Source organism: Aquila chrysaetos, chromosome 1 (assembly GCF_900496995.4).
Source record: "Aquila chrysaetos chrysaetos chromosome 1, bAquChr1.4, whole genome shotgun sequence".
NCBI lineage: Eukaryota > Metazoa > Chordata > Aves > Accipitriformes > Accipitridae > Aquila > Aquila chrysaetos.
In genome coordinates this window covers 35,950,707-35,970,435 of record NC_044004.1, presented here as the reverse complement: position 1 = coordinate 35,970,435, position 19,729 = coordinate 35,950,707, and the positions used below count along the sequence as shown (strand labels likewise).

Here is a 19,729-nt window from a genome sequence, read left to right as displayed (position 1 = left end):
TCATCAAGAGGCGGATGCTCAGCTGGTATAAAACCTGGACATTGATTTCAGTGCGGTCTGGATGATGTATGCTCTGAAAATGCGGCCCAAGGTCAGTAACAATATTGACAGAAAGAGTACCCATTCAAAGTAAATATTAGAGATAAGTTAGCATTGCAGGCACAGTAATATTTAACACAAACTGTGGATGACTTTTTTTTCTTTTTTTTTTTTTTTTTTTTTAGTAGAGCATAAACCTTATCCATTCATCCAGACCTACTCTATGTTCAGGTATGTAATCATTATTGCAACTGATATTCAGTGAAAGGTTTTGATAGCAACAAGACAGTGTATGTTGGTCTATTTATGGATTGTGTTGTGTGGTTAATTTATTTGTTTCTTTCACAGCCTAAGTTGTAGCATGTGAAAAAAAAAAAAAAGAAACGGTGTAAAATTCACGTAGCATATACCAGAAGCAGTGAGTGTGAATCATTTGTTTGCTACGTTGATAACAGTATCCACTTAACTACCAGGACAGTCAGGATTAATAATGACTTTTTGATGGAGTATTGCTCCTAGTCTAAGCATGGATAAATATTCTGCTGTAAAACAAAGCAGAAATTCTCTAAGTGCTTATAAACTTTATTGCTTTTTGCAACCATTAGTAAAGGACAAACCTTTGTTGCTCTTTTATGCTACTTTATATATGCCATAACTGCATATCACAGCTGTAATTTGTAATTCTCAACATAATTTTGAATTAATGGTGTAACAGTACAAGTGTAAATCAGTGAGACGCCTTGCGGTACTTTATAAAACTAATTATACACCCTTTATTAAACATATCCTAAAGAATGATTTTGTGTTTTTTAGGATGATTTGGATTTATCAGACTTTTAATTTCATTTTCTTACTTGCTTCCGTTTACAGTGGTAAGTGACTATATAATTCCTAAGATAGGCACACAGAGTAGCGCAACTCTTCTAGAAGGGGAGATGACTAGTAACTGCAGTCTGGTCCCGAGAGAGCTGTCTTGATTCTGCTGGGTTGCGCTCAGTTAAGTTTGGGTAACTCACGTAACCCTATTGCCTGACACGGAACATTCCAATGGGGCTTTACCGACATTGCCCTGCCACCACCCCCACCACGGTGTCACCTCGCCCAGCAGGCACGGGACCACGCTACAGGCAGATTTCTCTACCGGACTGAGGCTGAGTCCAGCTCATAACTGCGAAATCAGCGTGATGTTCCGTGTCCTACGCCCAGCAGCAAGGTTGGCAGCTTTAGCAGCAGCTTAGGAAGGGAGCCCTTTGCGGGTGATGGGGGGTCCGGGAGGTGGAGTGGCGCCCCGTGCTTCCCAGCTGAACTTGCCTCTAGCCTGGCTCCCCCCAGCCCAAATCAGAGCTCTCTTAAAGTTTGCAGGAAGGTGTGCTGGCTGCCGGCGGCTCAGCCCGGCAGTGCTGGGGTACGCTGGCTGCCTCTGCCCGGCCGCAGAGGAGCCCCAGCCCTTTCGCCAGGCACTGCCCACAGGGCAGGAGACAGGACAGACAGCCGCCGTGCTCCAGACACCCGGCCCAACAGCCTCTCTGGGGGACAGCTGCTGAGCTTCTGAGCCAGCATCCTTTTTTATTTTTTTTTAAACAAACCAACCCCGCCAACCTTCAGTCTTATTCACGCATTGCCTTCGCGTGAAACTACTGATGTAGAAAGTATCTGTGTAACACCTACGTACCATCCTGCTTGACAGCCTGTTGCAATAAGTGCGAATAACTCCAGGACCAATTGTTTCATCGGAAATTATTTTTTAGAATTCTCTTGATACGCTGGAAAATTAGTGATTGCGTATGTTTTTCAATGTCAGTCTGTGTTAATGATTTACCTTGTTCCGTTAGCAAAAGTCAAACTACAAAAATTGCATTGCATTTCCCTGAAGTTCCCTGTGCTGATAAATTATAACTAAGGCCTAACACAGGTTTATGTTCAGTAATGTATTAACTGTTTTCTCGGAGGACAGTTAGGTAACTCAGCTTTTTAGCAAAATCTGTTAGATAAATGTAGTATTATTTAAGGAAATGTTTTACATGGATTGAAATCTCAGCAAAACTAAAATCTTGAAACAGTTCTGAGGCCTAGGAAACATGTTTTTATTAAATTAAAGTATTTAGAACTGGCATAGTTTTACATGGTACATAGTTTTACAGCATAAATCAATTTTTTTTCCCTGTTAATTTACACTAGAAGAAGGCAAATAAGATCCAAAATGTCTGATACAGCAAATAAATTTAATATTCTTTTCTTTTGACTTTGGAATTTGCTTAGAGTGTTCTAAGTATTAGAAAATGCTTTTCTGTTAGTGGCAATGTTGGGCAAAGAAACTCTACTGAGAATAATAAATGCCAATTTTTAGAGAAAGATCTTGAAAGTATATATACCAGAAAATTTGGATGTTTATAAAGTACAAATTTTGTATTACCAAGAAATTAACCTTTAAAAGATATTAGCATATCTTGCACATATGTCTAATAATCCCTTACTCTTTCCTTTTTTGGGGTAAATTTTATGTTTTAGCCATGTGCAGGAAACATAGAATTACCTAAGTAGAGTTTATAATCACATTAACAAATAAAATCGACTTGTAATATTTTAAAACCGTAAAACCCAATATGATAGTTCCATTTGTTTTAATTTTAAATAGCTTTTGATTCAGTACAATAGCTCTATAGTAACAGATTAAGCAGCTGCGTAAAATGTTTTCAGTTGGGTTTCCTCCCATTCTGGAAAAATACAGTGGTTTCTCTTTATCTTTTAGCTAAGAAAAAGCACTTTTGTAGATACAGGAATAAAAGTCAGCATATTAGCCAGTTTGCTACCCCTTTGGAGGGCAAAATACAAAACGAGATTGGTCTCCTCTGCAAAGCCAGCCCTCTTGTGTGTTTTAACATGGAGATCTTAAAAATGCCTTCATTTTGAAAGATGGGAACATGTTGCTGCTTAGGTATCTTCATTGCATGGCTCTGCAGCGTGAGTGGGTTTCATTACAGGGTTCAGTGTGGAACTGGTGATGAATTCCTGCAGATGCCAGGTGGTAGCTGAGCTCATTTTTATTCTGGACAGTTTCCGAGACACTACTCCTGTAACAGTATTTTCTTCATTGCAAAGTGTCATGGTTTAACCCCAGCCAGCAATAAAGTACCACGCAGCCACTCGCTCACCACCCCCTTTGTCCCCTCCCGCCCAGTGGGATGGGGGAGAGAATCAGGGAAAAAAACCCAAACCTCGTGGGTTGAGATAAGAACAGTTTAATAGAACAGAAAGGAAGAAAATAATAATGATAATAATAAAATGACGATAGTAATAATAATAAAAGGATTAGAATATACAAAACAAGGGATACACAATACAATTGCTCACCACTCGCTGATCGATGCCCAGTTAGTTCCCGAGCAGCAATCCCCTCTGGCCAACTCCCCCCAGTTTATATACTGGGCATGATGTCACACGGTATGGAATATCCCTTTGGCCACTTTGGGTCAGCTGCCCTGGCTGTGTCCCCTCCCAACTTCTTGTGCCCCTCCAGCCTGCTTGCTGGCTGGGCATGAGAAGCTGAAAAATCCTGAACTTAGTATAAACACTACTGAGCAGCAACTGAAAGCATCAGTGTGTTATCAACATTATTCTCATCCTAAATCCAAGACATAACACTATAGCAGCTACTAGAAAGAAAATTAACTCTACCCTAGCTGAAACCAGGGCACAAAGTAAGACGGGGGGGTTCAGGGTGGAGTGTGAGGGAGCAGAAGGTTTATAAATTGCTGGGAGCCATTGAAGCTATGCACAGTGGCACCGCCTGTGACTCTGGCCTCAGAGCATCCCTAAACAAAATAGCACTGTCTTCACATACAACTTTCTAACTCCTTTTGGTCTCTGCACTTCCTTCTCCTGGTTTTCCTCTTAATGGTGCTCCGTACTGGTCTCTCTCAGAAGATGCTTCTGCCGCTCCCGAGATCTGCCATGAGAAGGTCCCTTCCCTCTCTGCCGTGCAGATCTGCCTTGTGGCCCATCCTGCTGCTTGACCTTCTGCCTCGGCTCAAACTGCCCTGCTCCAGCATCGGCTATGAGGCAGGGAACGGGGCGAGACACCCCAGAGAGTTTTATTTCTGCTGGAGAGCAAAGATGAGACTCTCAGAGGAACTGTGCTACTCAGTCAGCCCCCTCACCTTCTTCACCTGCCAAAGGACTGTCTTAAAAGCAAGGTCAATGACAGAGAGGAGCAGTGGCTTCACCCTCTCCTGGTGAACTGTGCATGTTCCCATCTCTAATAATTTATGCATTTTGTTATTCTGTATCAGAATGTGTGACTCAGCTTTATGAAAATACATATTTCCAAGGAGGAGACCTCGCTACGGTTTTTACACCGAGTGCCAATTACTGCCAAGTAGTGTGTACTTACCATCCTACCTGTCTGCTCTTCACCTATTTGCCAGTGGCATGGACTAAAGATCCTGCAAAAAGGTAAAATGTTCATGTTCGTGTGGCCTTTGCTGGTGTCCTGTGATAACTTTAGGAACTCAGAAACATTTTGACAGAACACAGGCACACAGAGAAAGCTACAGGGTTGCCATGGAAAACCGTCAGGTATCTTTAGAATTGGTGATCTAAAAGAGTATTTGCTTAAATTTGAAAGATTGAATTTGGCAATGCCCAATCTTTCACGCTCACATACCGGTCCTTTCAAGGAAACAGAACTGACTCTGCGCTCCATCCTCTGTGCCACGTATTTATTGTTGGGGACAATGTGAGCAATTTCACATCTCCAGTGGTCGCCTCTACTGTCCCTCAGCCTCTCTTTTTAGCATATTTCTCTCACAATTAAGAACTTCAGTACCCTTGGAGGATGAAGTTGTCATTCCTCTCTATGCCCAGTGCATTTCTGTTCTCCAAACCCTGGGCTCTGCTTCTCACTTTAATGAGACCTCTTGGAGCTCTCACATACACCAAGTAATCTGCCACCAGTGCCAACAACGCAGATGCAGCTCTACCCTATCTTTCTCCAAATTGCACTTGTTGTCTAAATTTTAATGTTGAGGGATATTGGACAGCCTGCATTTCATCTGAGAAACAATTATGAAAGTCTGTGTTGTACTGCAAAAGCTGTGAATTGCTGCATTTTAAAACACAGGTTTTCCTGCTACTTAAAAGACAGCGATACAGAAATGCTGCCGAAAGTGGATATGGAAGGAGCCATCTCTGGACATTCCTTAAAACAGTGTGACATCCAAATTAGTGGTAAGATATGGTTATTCACATGTATGCATTTTATGCTCTGTGTCATGTAGCAGATGTTAGATAATTAGCATTTTGAAAACAGGAATAGAATCAGGGAAGCAGCCAAGCAATGATTTGCCAGATCTCTTTCAAACACAGCTTACAATATCTTCCGCTGGTTTCACCCTTCAGCCCCAACTATCCACCACCGAGGCTCCCCGGATGAGGTAACAGGGAAATTGTGCTCCTGCAGTCACTGTTTTAGTTGCTAGAGACAGATGGGAACACATGCTTTAACTGGTAGCTCCAGTTCTAAAGATTAATTTACGACTACAATTCCACTCCAGCAAGCTGCTCGTACGGCGTGTGTGACCCTGCCTTTTAACTTTGTAGAGTAGATGCCCAGCAAAGCAGAAATGCATAGTCACAAAGTAATATTGCTACCTCCGTGATTCTGTGTAATAATTTATTAGCAGCTCCATCTTTTAGTGTATGTGTGCTAAGCACAGAGTCTTAGTGTCAGCATGCCATACCTGTGAGTTATCAGCAGGCATATTTAAAGCCTATTAAATGTGTTGTTTTAAATATGTTTTGAACTTGTACCATCATAATGATGTCATTAAGAGGAGATCAGCTTTAAGCATAGCATGGTACTGCAGAAAACCAGAATAAGGACGAATATATATATTCACTTCCTGACTTTGAGGCCAAATAGTGTCTTATGGATGTCAGGCTAATTCTTTAGTTTTATTGGTATAGCACCTCAGTATGCCAGGGATAAATGGGTTTTACTTTATGAAGTTCTCCACTGCAGCTATTGACAAATCAGTTGTGCTTGCTTTTGCTTGCCACCTGCCTTTCAGAGCAGTCAGGACTTTTAAAAGCTCTTTGCTGCCAACATCCTGCCACATTTATATTTCTGAGTAGCTTTGGCCCAGCAAAATAGATTTCAGTGGGATGTTATTATTTAAGCTATAAAGACTAATTGATATCACTGGAGTTGTTACTCTAGAATCAGACTAATGTCACTAAAATGAAAATCTACCCATATATGTTTAAAACCCCCACCAATGGTTGGCTGACTCGTGTTCTGTGAAGAGACCCCACTGACCATGAGGCAAATGGGAGATGTCTGTTGCTTATGAAGACAGAATTTGCCTTTTAAACTGCTCTATGAATCTGGAAATGGGAAAGTAGTATTAATCCTGAGTTCTTGCTTTGATTAATGTCATCATGGTCTCAGCCATAGTGGCTAGAGCTCCTCTCTCATGTAGGCAGAGGCACTGTCAAAGTCTGCCACTTTTTTCCTCTGCCATGCAGTACTATAGCTTCAAGTTGTGCCAGGGGAGGTTTAGATTGGATATTAGAAAAAATTTCTTTACTGAAAGGGTTGTCAGGCATTGGAACAGGCTGCCCAGGGAGGTGGTGGTGTCGCCATCCCTGGAGGTGTTCAAAAAACACGTAGATGTGGCACTTCAGGACATGGTTTAGTGGGCATGGTGGTGTTGGGTTGACGGTTGGACTCGATGATCTTAAAGGTCTTTTGCAACCTAAACGATTCTATGATGCTATATTATACCTACATTTCTGATTTTGTTACTAGAAGTATATGTGAAGTATGATGTAACTGAAGTGAGCATGGGACATGGAATCTGGATTATAAGGGCTGTGTCATATGAACTGCTATCTTTCGAGCAGTTTGGGGTGCAGGGTGGGGAAAAGAATAGAATGTTTTCAGAACTTGGTCTCTTTTTTCACAGCTTGCAGCCCAGATGTCCACATAGGACTGGATATGGAAGGGAAAATTGATGATGTTACTATGGCTGACAGCTATCAACAGTGTCAAAAAAGATGTACCAATGATAACCATTGTCATTTTTTTACATATGCCTCAGAAACATTTCACAATGCAAGCTTTCGGTAAACACAGGTTTGATCCCTTTCCTTGGACAGGCCTGTGCTTTAGTAGAGTAAATCTCAGAGCAGTCTAACGTGTGAGAATTTATTCAAGGAAATAATTTTTCCTTGACTTGTCATCCTTGCAATGTTTATTCAAAGTTACAGATAGGAAAATGTCTGTAGTAAATGAGCTTTCATTTGTCCATTGGTGAGAAAGACAAACTTGATTATCATAGCACTGAAAAAAAATTAAAATCCTCTGGAGATATTGAAATGCAAATTATATTGGTAGGTGTGCAGCATTATTGCTCTGTTAAATCTTCCTCTGCTTATTGCTCTGGAAATAGCATCATCAGAGCAGCCAGAGAAATTATTTCATTTTTATCAGGCCTATTTCTGAGCTGTAAATTTGCTCAATTTTACAAGTTAAACGTTGTTCAGCTAGCTCTGTTCCTCACTTGAAGATTGTTCTGGAGATTGGAGATTGCTCTGGCCCATGGCCAGAACATGCACCATGGTAGGAATTATGGGGCCAGGAGGATGGTGTAGACCAAGGAAGATGTCCTGTTGTCTTACCACTTTCTTTATTCTTTGTCACTCAGTAAAAAATGCTTCTTGAAACATACCAGTGTAGGAACTCCAACCAGCATAAAGGTGCTTGATGAAGTTGTGTCTGGATTCTCTTTAAAGCCATGCCAGCTTTCTGAAATAGGTAACTGTTTAAAATCTCTGATTCAGTTTAGTTTTAAGGGTTATGGATGATAAGGTGCCGTCTATCTCTAACATGTATAAATGTTTCATTATGTAAAATAATTCTAATACAAACTTATTCTTGCAAATATAGTTAGGCACAAAGTAGGTTCAGATCTTTTAAAATTTTCCATTTTATCATTTGTCTTACAAATACAGTTGCCTGCTTTGAAAATCTAAAGAATTCTTTCATAAGATTAGGTTGATGAAATTGCATGTTATCTTTGTACTGTGGATACAAAAATGAAAGGTAAAATCCCATCAAAGTCAAAGATCAGGAGGAATATAAAGCTTTCTAAAATCTGTTTGTATACTGTGTATGCACTTAGAAATTTTTAATGAAGACGTGCAGCTTTCTAATATTACTGGCTAATATGAAGGGATGTATTCTGTGTTTTGTGGGTGAGTTGTGATGAAACCAGTGTCTGTGCTTGTTCCTGCAATCATTAGTCAGGCAAAACTCTCAAGAGTGCAAGATCAAACAGTGTGTATTATACCTTCTTATTCTCAATTGAAACATCTTTCACTTTTTTCCTTTTCTTTTCTTTCTTTTTTTTTTTTTTTTTTTTTTTTAAATCTACCTCCACCTTGTCTTACTGTGTGGTATTTTCCCTTCTTAATGGTGATGATGTTCTTCTGCTTCCACATAGCCTTGTTTTAGCTCACAGATAATCTAGTTTTCCCACAGAAATCACATTTTGTAAAGACTCTTCATCTTTTTTTCTATATCAATACATTTTCTTCAGACTCTGCTAGTCCTATTGTAGGAATAATCTTTGGAAACTATTGAAAATGTAGTTTTGTTCAGATCTTAACAATGAAGACACTTGAAGAAAAATGAAGCGTGAAGAATAAAAAAAGGAAGAAAAAGTTTTGTAAAGAGAAGAAAACAATTTAACTATTCTCTCACTATGTGTATGAGAGAGAATGGAAGGAATATTTTTTTTTCCAAACTCTTATATTAAGATATACTAGAAAGACACGTATGCATGTTTAGAAGAAAAATCACAGTGCTCAGGAGGGTCCTGCTCACAGACTTTGAGAAGAATCAGGGGACTGTAGCATATGCACGAACAATATGATTTTAAGTAAAAAAAAATAAATATCAAAAGCGATTTGAGACTTTATCAAAGACATATGGTTTATGACAGTGATGACATGTCAGTAATGATCCATCACAAATCAGAATTTCTGAAAGGATGTGAAGGTCAATCTTGTTCCTACCTGTCTTTCCTTGCTTTCTGTCTTGCGAGAAAGGCAAGAAGGGAGAGAGAGAGAGAAAGGAATAAATCACGGGATCATAGAAGCCTAGACAGTACTATTGGATCAAGAGGTCATCTAAGGAGGTCATCTGTCCTAATCCAAGACAGATCAGCTATACCTGTCCAGACAGAGATTTGTCAAATGTAGTCATAAAACCTCAGTACAACCCTCTGCCTTGTTGTGTTGTAAATACCTGAAATGGGTTTATTTGAGTATTTGTTCTAGTTTTTTTCTGATGGTATTTAGGCTGACTAGGCCTACATTGTATATGTTCCAGTGTCATAATTTTAAAAATAGATGCTTCCCCTTTCAAAGTTTTTGGAATCACAGCAACCCTCTGTGAACACCAAAAGCTAAATTGTACAAAGAAACTTTGAGATTGCTTCAGTCAGATTCTGACCAGATCCACATTTGTGCTTTAAATATAATTTCCTTTAGAAACCATCCATTCTCCTGAACTCTATTTCCCCTTAACATGGTACCTTACATACTAATTGTCAGAGTTAATTGACCGTTATTTTCTAGTCTCCCGATTTTTCTTCCTGTTCTTATTGTGTAATTAACTGCTCTGTATTGTCATCCTGTCACGCTTATGTTTTTTTGAAAACTTCATAAAATTAACAGGAGTCACATTAAGCTCTACCTCCTCCTTTTACTGTTTTTCCCTTTCTGTACTAAGATGTTCCCAGCATGTTTCTGTAACTTATTGGGCGGGTGTCGACTTGGTTGCTGTATTTTCTCAACAGCTGAAGTTCTCTGCTGCCACCAAGTCCTGTGTTTTGGATCATTTTGCTGTTTTTCCCGTCTTTGCAACTTGATAGTTTCAAGAAACATCCTCTATGCTGGTGCTTCCTTTTTTCCTCTTTTTATTGTTGCACTAGGATTTTGACTAGGACTTCAAGTATATCTTTGGAGAAGGCAACTCATTCTTCTCTTTCTAAACATGCTAGTACTTCCTGTAACTTCTATATCCATAGTTTGGTGGTGTGAATTATCCCGCCAAGCCTCTGTTATGTTATTTTGGTCATGTCAGAGGGCAGACTGTACATTACTCCTGCTTATTCTGCCTACTTTTCAAATAGCATTTAATAAAGTGTTAAGAGGATCATCCCATTATTTTTCTTCTAGTCTTCCCATGATCCTCTTAGATATACCCATTACCTTAATTATTTTAGGCTTTGCCTAGATTACCATGATTTATTCCTAGCTGTGGATTTGTACACTGATCTCCACTGTTCCTAATTTAAAGCCTTGCTGATTAGATTAGCAAATCTGTATTCTAACATGTCATTTCTCTTCTCTATATGAGCCTTATCCCTGCTCAGTAGTCCTCTCCGTAAGTTTGCACAGTCAAAAATGTTCTTGAGAAATAGTTTTTGGTTAAAATGTGGTGTTATCTTTCCAGCTTATCAGTCACAAAGGAAGGAAAATGTCAATAAGGCTAGAAATGAATAATCTGTAAACCTTAATATTCTGATGACATAATAAAAGCTTTGGAATTTTGATATTTTGTTCTTGTTTTATACAGATTGTCAAATGGACATTTTTGAAGATCAAGAATTTTCAGGAATTAATATTACAAGTTTTTTCACTCCTGATATCTCTGTCTGCCAAACTATTTGTACATATTTTCCAAGGTGCTTGTTCTTTACATTCTTTAGCAGGGAATGGCAACTAGAATCCCAAAGGTGAATATGATAACTAACTTTAATTATCTAGATTTTTTTTAAAAAAGCACACAGTCTTTTTTGACCAGTATTTTCTTATACTTACGGAAATTTTTGTTAAAAGGTTATTTTCAGTAAAGCACAGCTTTTTATGTTTTGTATTCATAAATTTGTAGTTTCCTGTGGGCATTTCATCTGTTCTCTGGTGTGATCAGGCATTTTGTATTGCAGCTGCATATCTGGTGTTAATCTGAAAAGAGTTATACACATCAAAGAGACAGTGAACCTCCAGATTGCTTTAATGACTTAAAGCTGAATTTTATGAAATTATCAGAGAGTCATCTGGTTTCCTAGCAGTATTAAGTTACTTACTTGAAAAGATTTTTGATAAAGTTAACAGGTTTAAAAATGTTTCTGTTGAGCTTCCTTCTTTCATACTTAGTAGTGAGAATAGTTAAAAATCTACATTCCACACAAAACAGAAGAATAAAGTTTCAAAGGAATTTCAGGGAGAAGCAAAGCTGAGATGGCATATATCATCTAAAGTCACCTCTTCCATGTATGTATAAATACTGTACAACCTTTAGTAGTACAGTAATATGCCATTTCACAAAACTACAAAAGCCCCTCAATTTAGTGTGAACTAGTGAACTTAGTGAACGCATTTTCATATGAAATACTTTTACAGATAGACACTTGGGAGAAAAAACACATTTAGGAAAGTACCTTCCCTTCCCAATACCTAAACAATCAATTTTAGGATGCGAGAACAGATTTAGTTATTGTAAAAAAAATTTTCATTTTAGAAATCTTTGCCTTTTGAAGACATCAACAAGTGGGATACCAGAGGCACTTATATCACGAGAAAATGCTGTATCAGGCTTTGGTCTCCTAAACTGCAGAAGATCCTTTCCTGGTAAACAATAAATTACAATAAAAATACTAATTTTGAATTAATCAAATTAATAGACTTTCTGATGCTTGGAATGCACTCATTCTTACAGCCTGCAATTCTCGCACTTACATGCATATGAATTTTTTGGGAGATGAACTCAATGTCACTTATACTAAAGGACACAGAGCCTGTCAGCAGGTTTGCACAGACGTGATCCGCTGCCAATTTTTTACTTACTTTCCCCTCCAAGATTCGTGCAATGAAGAAAGGTGAGATATATGTTTTAAAATGTTCAAAGATTGCTGAAATAATCCTTCTGCAGACTTGGTGAGGGGGTAATGTATGTGTTCTGCATAAAAAAAGTACAAACTGAATCTTTGCATTAATTCATTGACAGAAAGTGTGAGTGTCACCTAAGGATGTCCTCGAATGGATCTCCAGTGGAAATAGTACATGGGCCAGGAAGGATCTCTGGGTACTCGCTAAGATTATGTAGAAAGAAAGCTAGTACTGGTAAGTAAAACTTCTTTCATGTAAATGAGACAGTGCTTAACGGATTTCAGTACAGGAAGCCAAAACCTCCTTCTTTTTTTTTTTTTTTTTTTTTTTTTTTTTTTTAATCAGTTGCATTGAATTGGTTGCATTGTCCTAGTGGGATGCCTTGTGAAGTTAAAGAGTGTTCTGAAAAAGTGAAGTCGGCCAGGTCCGCTCATTGTAAACACCAACAGTAGCACTGTGAACTTGGTTTTCATAGACTTTATGATCATAAACCATAAAGGGATTAGAATGTATCATGTATCGCCTTCTTTGCAATAGATCAGTCCCTATTCAGCAATCAGCAGTAGCCTCATCTTCATTTTTCCTTGGTGAGTGAAAATTATCTTTAAGCACAGTTTCAAATTATTCCTATAGTGTGTATGCAGCATTCTGCAAGAACTATTAGGATCGTTGGAGGGACAGACTCTTCCCCCGGTGAATGGCCGTGGCAAGTCAGCTTGCACGTGAAATTGTCTCGTCAGAGGCATCTCTGCGGGGGCTCTATCATCAGCAACCAGTGGATTCTTACAGCCGCTCACTGCGTCATGAGGTGAGGCCTAAATAAACCCAAAAATTTCATCCAGCGTGTGAGATAAGTTGAGATCTACCTTTCAGAAAAATAAAAATGAGGACTAGAATAAAATAAACTGTTGTAATGTAACCAAAAGGTGAACTTCTAAGGTAGACTATTCGCATCCTTAATGTAACTGGAACTCCATACCTTGTCCTGCTGAATTATTTTAATGCACCTAGAAGATGAAATTCTAAAGCAGACACCAGATACCTGCAGAAGCTGACATTCTCATGGGATATAAGCTTTTTCGTATTGTAATACCGTATCATCTATCAAGGAAAATCTGTAGCTAGGCTATTCCAGTTCATAAACTTCAAATGACTTATCTCAGAGATTTCTCTGTGGCATTTAGGAAATGGTACTAATCTGATAGCTTCAGCAGCAGGGTGCTCAGCAAGTTAACTTATTTGACCAGGACACAAAGTAAATCTCTGTGGGCGTCCAATTAGGCTGCTTCTGGTACCTGAGCTACCTGTCTCTGCATCACATGAAACATCCAGATCCCAATTGTCCTGGATTTCTTTAACAGTTTTTTTTTTTTTTTTTTCAAATTCTATCAACCGGTCAATTAATACCTCTCTTTAATGCAGATTTCAGCTGTAAGAACAAAATTTAAAGCAGCCAATACCTAAGACATTGCTAATTTGCACCGATGCATATAGTCTGTATTGTTAATCAAATTACCATCGGATTTGGGTCATGAAATTACTTGTGTTGTGAAAAGCTGATTTAATTGTCATGCAGATGATTAATTTCCTTTGTTAGATTGTCATCACCTGTAAAGCAGGTTATCCTGTCATTTACAGAGTGAAAAGTGTAAGGCTATAATGCAGTCTGATGGGAGAAAAGGGACAAGTAACAGATAAAATGCTTCAGAGGATGTTGACCCAGCAAGATGGTCCAAAATCAGGCATTTTTACTCATGCAGTGTAGTACATTACCCATTATTGTTTTCATGTGGAATAGTATTGCCAATATTTTGCCTCCAGTGGCAAACTTTATAGAAATGGTTATACTCTCTAAAAAAACTGTATAAAAAATATATCATTCTCTACCTGCTATCCAGTGTAGAAGTTACCAGTATTATAAAAGGCAAAGGGAGAATATATGCTTGCAAAATAAAAATTAAAAAATAGACTTTGATAATTGGAAATTATTAAGCCTAACTGATATTTATGAATTCATATATAAAAATCTTCAAAAATATTGGAAAGTTTATTTAGGACAAGTTTTGCATCTTCTTCATTGCATGTATCAAAACTACTAGGTTGCCTTAATGGTAGAATATCACAATGAAATATCCCTTAAGCTTACTCAACGTAAAGCTGAAATCATAAAGATTAACTGGAACTTTTCATATAGGTCTATGATATTACACTTTCTAATCTATATTACATGGCTAGTGTCATTTTCCTAACTAGTAAGTGTTAGAATAGACTCTACTTGAATTTATATTCCCAACCCTATTTTCATTACTAGTAAAGCTGTTGTGTTGGAATGAATGGAAAGAATCTTATTTACTTGCATTAGGCTCTTGAAAATTAAAAAAAAAAAAAAAAAGAAGAGAAAAAGGGAGAATAAAAGCAGGCAGAAAGGGAAGGAGGATGAAGAAGGATCAGGACAATGAGAGTCTGCACATAAAGGAGAGAGAAAACTGATGTGGGGATGAAAATATGAATAGGGAGAGGAACAGAAAGAAGGAGAAGTGGAGGGAATGGACAAAATTAACTTTTTTTAGTTTTGAGAGTGTGGGGGAAAAAAAAAAAAAAGGAAAAAATTACCTCAGTTCTGTTCACTGTGCACTCAGGAGTAAGGGAAGATGTTGGCGTCTGCACACAAGCTCTACATCAGTGCAAATCCTTTGCCACAGACTGACTGTTTGTCTTTTTCCCTCAGTCTTGAGAATCCCAACATTTGGCGTGTTTATGCTGGTATTTTAAAACAATCAGAAATAAATGAGGATACGCCCTTCTTCAAAGTGGAAGAGATTATTGTTCACCCTCAGTATAAATACGCACAGACTGGATATGACATTGCTTTAATGAAACTTGATAAGCCTATGAATTTTACTGGTATGTAGTGTATTTCAGAGGAATTCTGAAAATGTGCAGGATGACACAGGGCTGGCATTGCTATGGCAGTGCATGACACCTGGGCTGGCTTCCTTTAATATGCAGTTACTGGGGTTTGAGGAGAATCTCATTTTGTTGGCTTTGAAAAGAAAATGGGTGGCTTTTATTTGTGTGACTGGAACGATATATAGTGTAAGGGACAAGGCATAACATGGAGGCTATCATCAGGGGTCATGTAGGTGCCCACAAAACCTTAATGTTGCAGTTGTCTCTGCTGGTCAAACTAATATTTTTAATCATATTTTAGATCTTCAACTGCCTATTTGCCTGCCGTCAAAAGAAGATGCTAACATACTTTATACTGACTGTTGGGTAATTGGATGGGGTTACAGAAAAGAAAAAGGTACAGATAAACATTTAAACAGTAAGTTCTTGTATTTGCAAAATTCATGTGGTTAAAAAAACCCCAAGCCCTACTTTTTTTTTAAAAAAGAAAACCCCCTTCTTTTTTAAGAGAAAATTCTACTATGTTCTTGGCTACTATTATTGCTATCTGGCCAGCACTGTAATATAATTCTTAATTAGAATCTACTTCTATTAAGACATCATAAAACATATACGAAAGATGTATGAAATTATCGTTAAATAGCTCTGTGCTCAGACACAAAAATTACATCTTATAAATTGTTTGATTTAATAATGTATGTAGGAATGCAACCTTATGGTTGCATAAATATATCCTGTAGAGCCCTCAAATACTTTTCTTTAGATTCTAGCTTAATCTACTGACAAAACCCAGTATATATCTGGAATATACACTCCTTTTCATGCTCCTAGCTGAAAAAAGCCAACAAACCTATCACTGAATTGTGAGGTTTTGAATTACAGTCTGCACATAACCCATGGGGTTTTTTTGGGTTTTTTTTTTGGTTTTTTTTTTTTTTACGTGATTGTATTCATATGACTTTAGAAATCGGAGATTGAAGCATGTGGCTTTTATGATTCTGAAGGTTGATTATAAACAATGCCAATGACTTGTTTTTTGGTAGTAGATGGGATTTGAACTCTGATTTTATATGGAGGTAGGCCAAATAGTTGTTAATTATCAAAGTCTGTTTGTACATGTTTCATATATATTTTTATGTGTAACATTTATGTGTGTGTATACATATATATATACACACCTATTTAAACTGTGTCCTTTCCTTTATATACCATCCTATTTGAAGGTTAGGGTTCAATGTGAAATCTAACACATTTAGACAGTTATTGTATAACCTAATTTCTTCTGTTAATTTCTAAGAAAAGGCTGCTCTCAAATACTCTTACTTAAACTATGTGCAAATTTCTCCATCCTGTAAAATACAAAGGCATGGAGCAGCACAGATTTGGCACCTGGGAGATTCCAAACCTATTATAACACATTACTAAGAAATAAGTGTTAGTAACACAAAGTGATGCTTTTAATGGGAGGACAGGTTCCAAGGCCCAATGTCCCAAAAGCCATACTCATATGAGGATTCATTGCAAATCACAAGGGAGTTTTGAAGCTTGCCTAGTCATGAGACATAAAACGCCATTATAAAAACATTCAATTTAGCAGACAATTCACATTGTTTACTAACACGCAGAAAAAGAAAATCGGTGTCATGAACATCTAATGACACTCTAAAAGCAGTGGTCTCCAACTTCGTAATATCTCTGTATGGGGATTTCCAGAGTTTAATTTTAACTTTTATTTTGCTAGAAGCAAACATTTCTCTGTTCATACCATCTATTACATAGGTCGTGTAGAAGATATTCTTCAGAAGGCTACTGTTCCCCTCATGTCAAAAGAGGAATGCCAGGCAAGGTATCGGAAGCGCAGAATAGGTGACAAAGTGATCTGTGCTGGATATGATGAAGGTGGAAGGGATGCTTGTAAGGTAATCAAAAAGAAGTAGTATGTAGTCATATATTCCAACCATTTGCTCAAATATATAATTGAATACTGTAATTATTTTTTAATCACCATTAGAAAAATATCATTATCAATAGAGCTGTTGATTAACTTGTCACTTTTGCATGTCAAAAGCACTGAAAATCAAGGTATATACAAAACTTTTCTTATGTGACATTGAAATCTTTAGGGATAGATTCTGTGGATAAGAAACTCTGAGTGTATGTATCTATATCTCATCCATTTAGGGAATAAAACAGTATTCCTTTGGTGTATGAGAAATCTAAAGACAGTATAGTATCTCAAAGCATTTCTCCAATAAAAGCAGATTTCCTATGTGATATTTTTATTTCTTGACATGAAATACAGTACATGAAAGCTTATTTTAAAGCATCCACTGTGTACAAACCAGGAGGGAGGGTGCTAGCAATGCTATTAAAATGCATGGGGAATGGAAGGCTAAAGACAACTTGAGCAGACTGGTCTGTTCATCACCAGAGTTGAAAATGTCACAACAGTGTGAGTTCAGTGACCCAAATTCTCTGAGTGTAAACTCATGCACTTCCATTAATTTAAATATTCTGAGTTAATTTATGGAACAAGAAAATAGTCTGATTAGTAAGATTAAATTCTCGACCAAATGCAGTATTTTCACTTTAAGCATTTAACATCTTTCTGTTAAAATGTTACTGTTACTATGATCAGTATTGAGTAATTAGGAATGAAAATCCCTGGAGCTGGGAAGCAATTTTTCCTCCATGCCAATTAAGCTTCCTTTATCTGGTACAGTCTACCAGAACATGGAGATGCTGTTTCATAAAAATAACACACTTGCTATTGTCTCAAAAGCTCATAACAGCTACCCTAAAGAACCTTATGTTCAGAAAGATCAGTCAGGAATAGGAAAAGAAAACAGAGAGGTGTTTTATCCCGAGGGGGACAAAGTCACTCAAACAAGATAAGCGACGCAGAGAACTGAGGTTTGGGTACTAAAACCAAGGTCGTAAGAGAAAACATTGGCAGATTTACTGTTTTTCTCACTTGCACATGAAGTCCTCATTGGGTTTTAAATCAGTCTGTGTAGATAAATTAAAAAAAAAAAAAAAAAAAAGCCAGTAGTTTTGAACCTTCTTGGGAAGTGTAAATTATTTGCAATGACTGGAAAGTATTTACAAGTCAATTTACTAGAAAAACAGAAAACCTGCTTCAGTAGTCTGTTAATTAGCCCTAAGCAAAAGTGATTGAAATCTAGGTGGTTATGCTGGTGTTAAGGCTGAATGATGCTGATTTTAATCAAGGCTTTCTTTGCGAGAGAAATACTGATGAGAGCTCTTCCTTGCGTGCTCTTGTCTTTTTCTCCTGTGACACAGGGTGATTCGGGAGGGCCGCTGTCATGCAAGCACGAGGAGGTGTGGTACCTGGTGGGCATCACCAGTTGGGGCGAAGGGTGCGCTCGCCCCAGGCAGCCGGGTGTCTACACAAAAGTTGCTGAGTATTCAGACTGGATTCTAGAAAAAACTACATAGCGTGAGAGTTACCTACTGCCTCAAAGTGATGTCATGGAATAATAACCCTAGGAGCAATGTGATGAAGTGTATTAGTGTTTTTTAAATGGTGTTGGTGTTTCTTGTTAGCCTAGAATGTAAAAAACTTGATTATAAAAGTAGGAAAGCAGGAATGAATGACTTTGCTATTACTAAATAAAAAGCTGTAATAAAAATAAACTCTGTGGTCTCTGATTTGGCAGGAAAAAAAAAAAAAAAAAAAAAGAATATGTCCAAACCATTGATTTCTTCTGTCCTTGCTAGCATAAAATGGGAGTGGGTGAGGCTGCAGGGCATGTATGGACCTGGGAACTGCTTCTGACTTCTGAGGTTTGGACACAGCAATGGAGATTTCCCTCCCTTGTCCAAATTTGGTTGAAATGGGCCAACCAGTTACAAACTTACTAAGAGGCTTGGGGAAGGGAAGCTGGGGCAGGGAGAAGCCTATGCAGTTGTATAAACCTTGTTTCCTTAGGGAATTAGCCAAAAAAGCTGCAGTACTAACTGAGAAAACAAAACCAGAGACATTGGCAAGCTCTTCAGTAACGATTTTGCAAGTATGGTAACAGCACTGTCTTTCACTTACATTATTCTTACTTCTGTGGGAAGTTTTGTGATAAGAATGATAATGTGGGTCTACTTCCCCTGAAGCAGAATATCCAGGTAACAAATTTATGTCAGGTAGCAAATATGTTTCATGGCCAAAATTAACACTAGTGTGAGAAACAGCAGTCAAAAATTTATTACTTTCCCATAGTAAAAGGCACCATTTCACACTGAATCAGAAAGGAAAGCACAGGACTTGGTACTGTCTTTGCCAAACTTCATGAGCTTGTTTCCTAATCATCTACATTACCTTAATTGCTGAAGATATGTTCTAGAGCACTACCCATAATTGCCACACACCCACACTGGGTATGTTGTAGAGGTAAAAAGCAGGAGTGGCTTTACGTGTAAACGAGGTCGTGAAAATTAGAAATTAAACATGTCAAATTTATGGGAAAAAATGGTCAAGCTGCTAAAGAAAACAACTTCTGCATTTAATTTTTTGATGCTTTATTTGCAAATAAGACTGAGGAAAAATGTGATTCCACAACTACAAGCTTACAAACAGTTGTATCTGTGCCTAAGTGTCTGAAGAACCCCTGGAGTCAGAGTGCTTCTTGGGGTTGTGCAGCGCTAAGCTGACTGCAGTCAACACACCCAAAATTCCAAACCTGTGTTCAAAGGCTGGGGGTTTGGTTTTGTTTGTTTTTAGAGAATCAAAATGCAAAGCGGGGCTGAAAACAGTCCTAATGTAACAGGAGGGGAGAGGGAATGGTGCTGCTGCAGGCACACCTTGGGA

General features: G+C 38.0%; 1 protein-coding gene across 4 annotated transcripts; it reads left to right on the top strand.

Moving 5' to 3' along the window:
• Nucleotide 1: 1 nt before the first annotated feature.
• On the top strand, nucleotides 2-18,564 carry LOC115341152 (coagulation factor XI-like). 4 transcript variants are annotated; one of them, XM_030013613.1, is made up of 16 exons: nucleotides 2-91; nucleotides 225-270; nucleotides 853-911; nucleotides 4,329-4,491; nucleotides 5,159-5,265; nucleotides 7,005-7,164; nucleotides 7,746-7,855; nucleotides 10,685-10,793; nucleotides 11,630-11,739; nucleotides 11,828-11,987; nucleotides 12,116-12,231; nucleotides 12,631-12,805; nucleotides 14,726-14,901; nucleotides 15,209-15,325; nucleotides 16,687-16,826; nucleotides 18,211-18,564. In XM_030013613.1, exons 2-16 carry the CDS (start codon nucleotides 263-265, stop codon nucleotides 18,364-18,366), a joined length of 1,866 nt encoding a protein of 621 aa, XP_029869473.1. In that variant the 5' UTR covers nucleotides 2-91; nucleotides 225-262; the 3' UTR covers nucleotides 18,367-18,564. The 4 variants fall into 4 exon arrangements, with proteins under 4 accessions (XP_029869473.1, XP_029869464.1, XP_029869455.1 ...); XM_030013604.2 differs by having other exon boundaries at nucleotides 10,685-10,844; nucleotides 15,209-15,304; XM_030013595.1 differs by having other exon boundaries at nucleotides 10,685-10,844.
• The last annotated feature ends 1,165 nt before the right edge of the window (nucleotides 18,565-19,729 follow it).

Bases quoted from the DNA above. Each gene is read 5' to 3' on its own strand.
- LOC115341152 (XM_030013595.1), top strand. The intron at 7,856-10,684 runs GTAACTGTTTAA...TGTTTTATACAG, and splicing joins ATGCCAGCTTTCTGAAATAG to ATTGTCAAATGGACATTTTT. The intron at 11,988-12,115 runs GTGAGATATATG...ATTCATTGACAG, and splicing joins GATTCGTGCAATGAAGAAAG to AAAGTGTGAGTGTCACCTAA.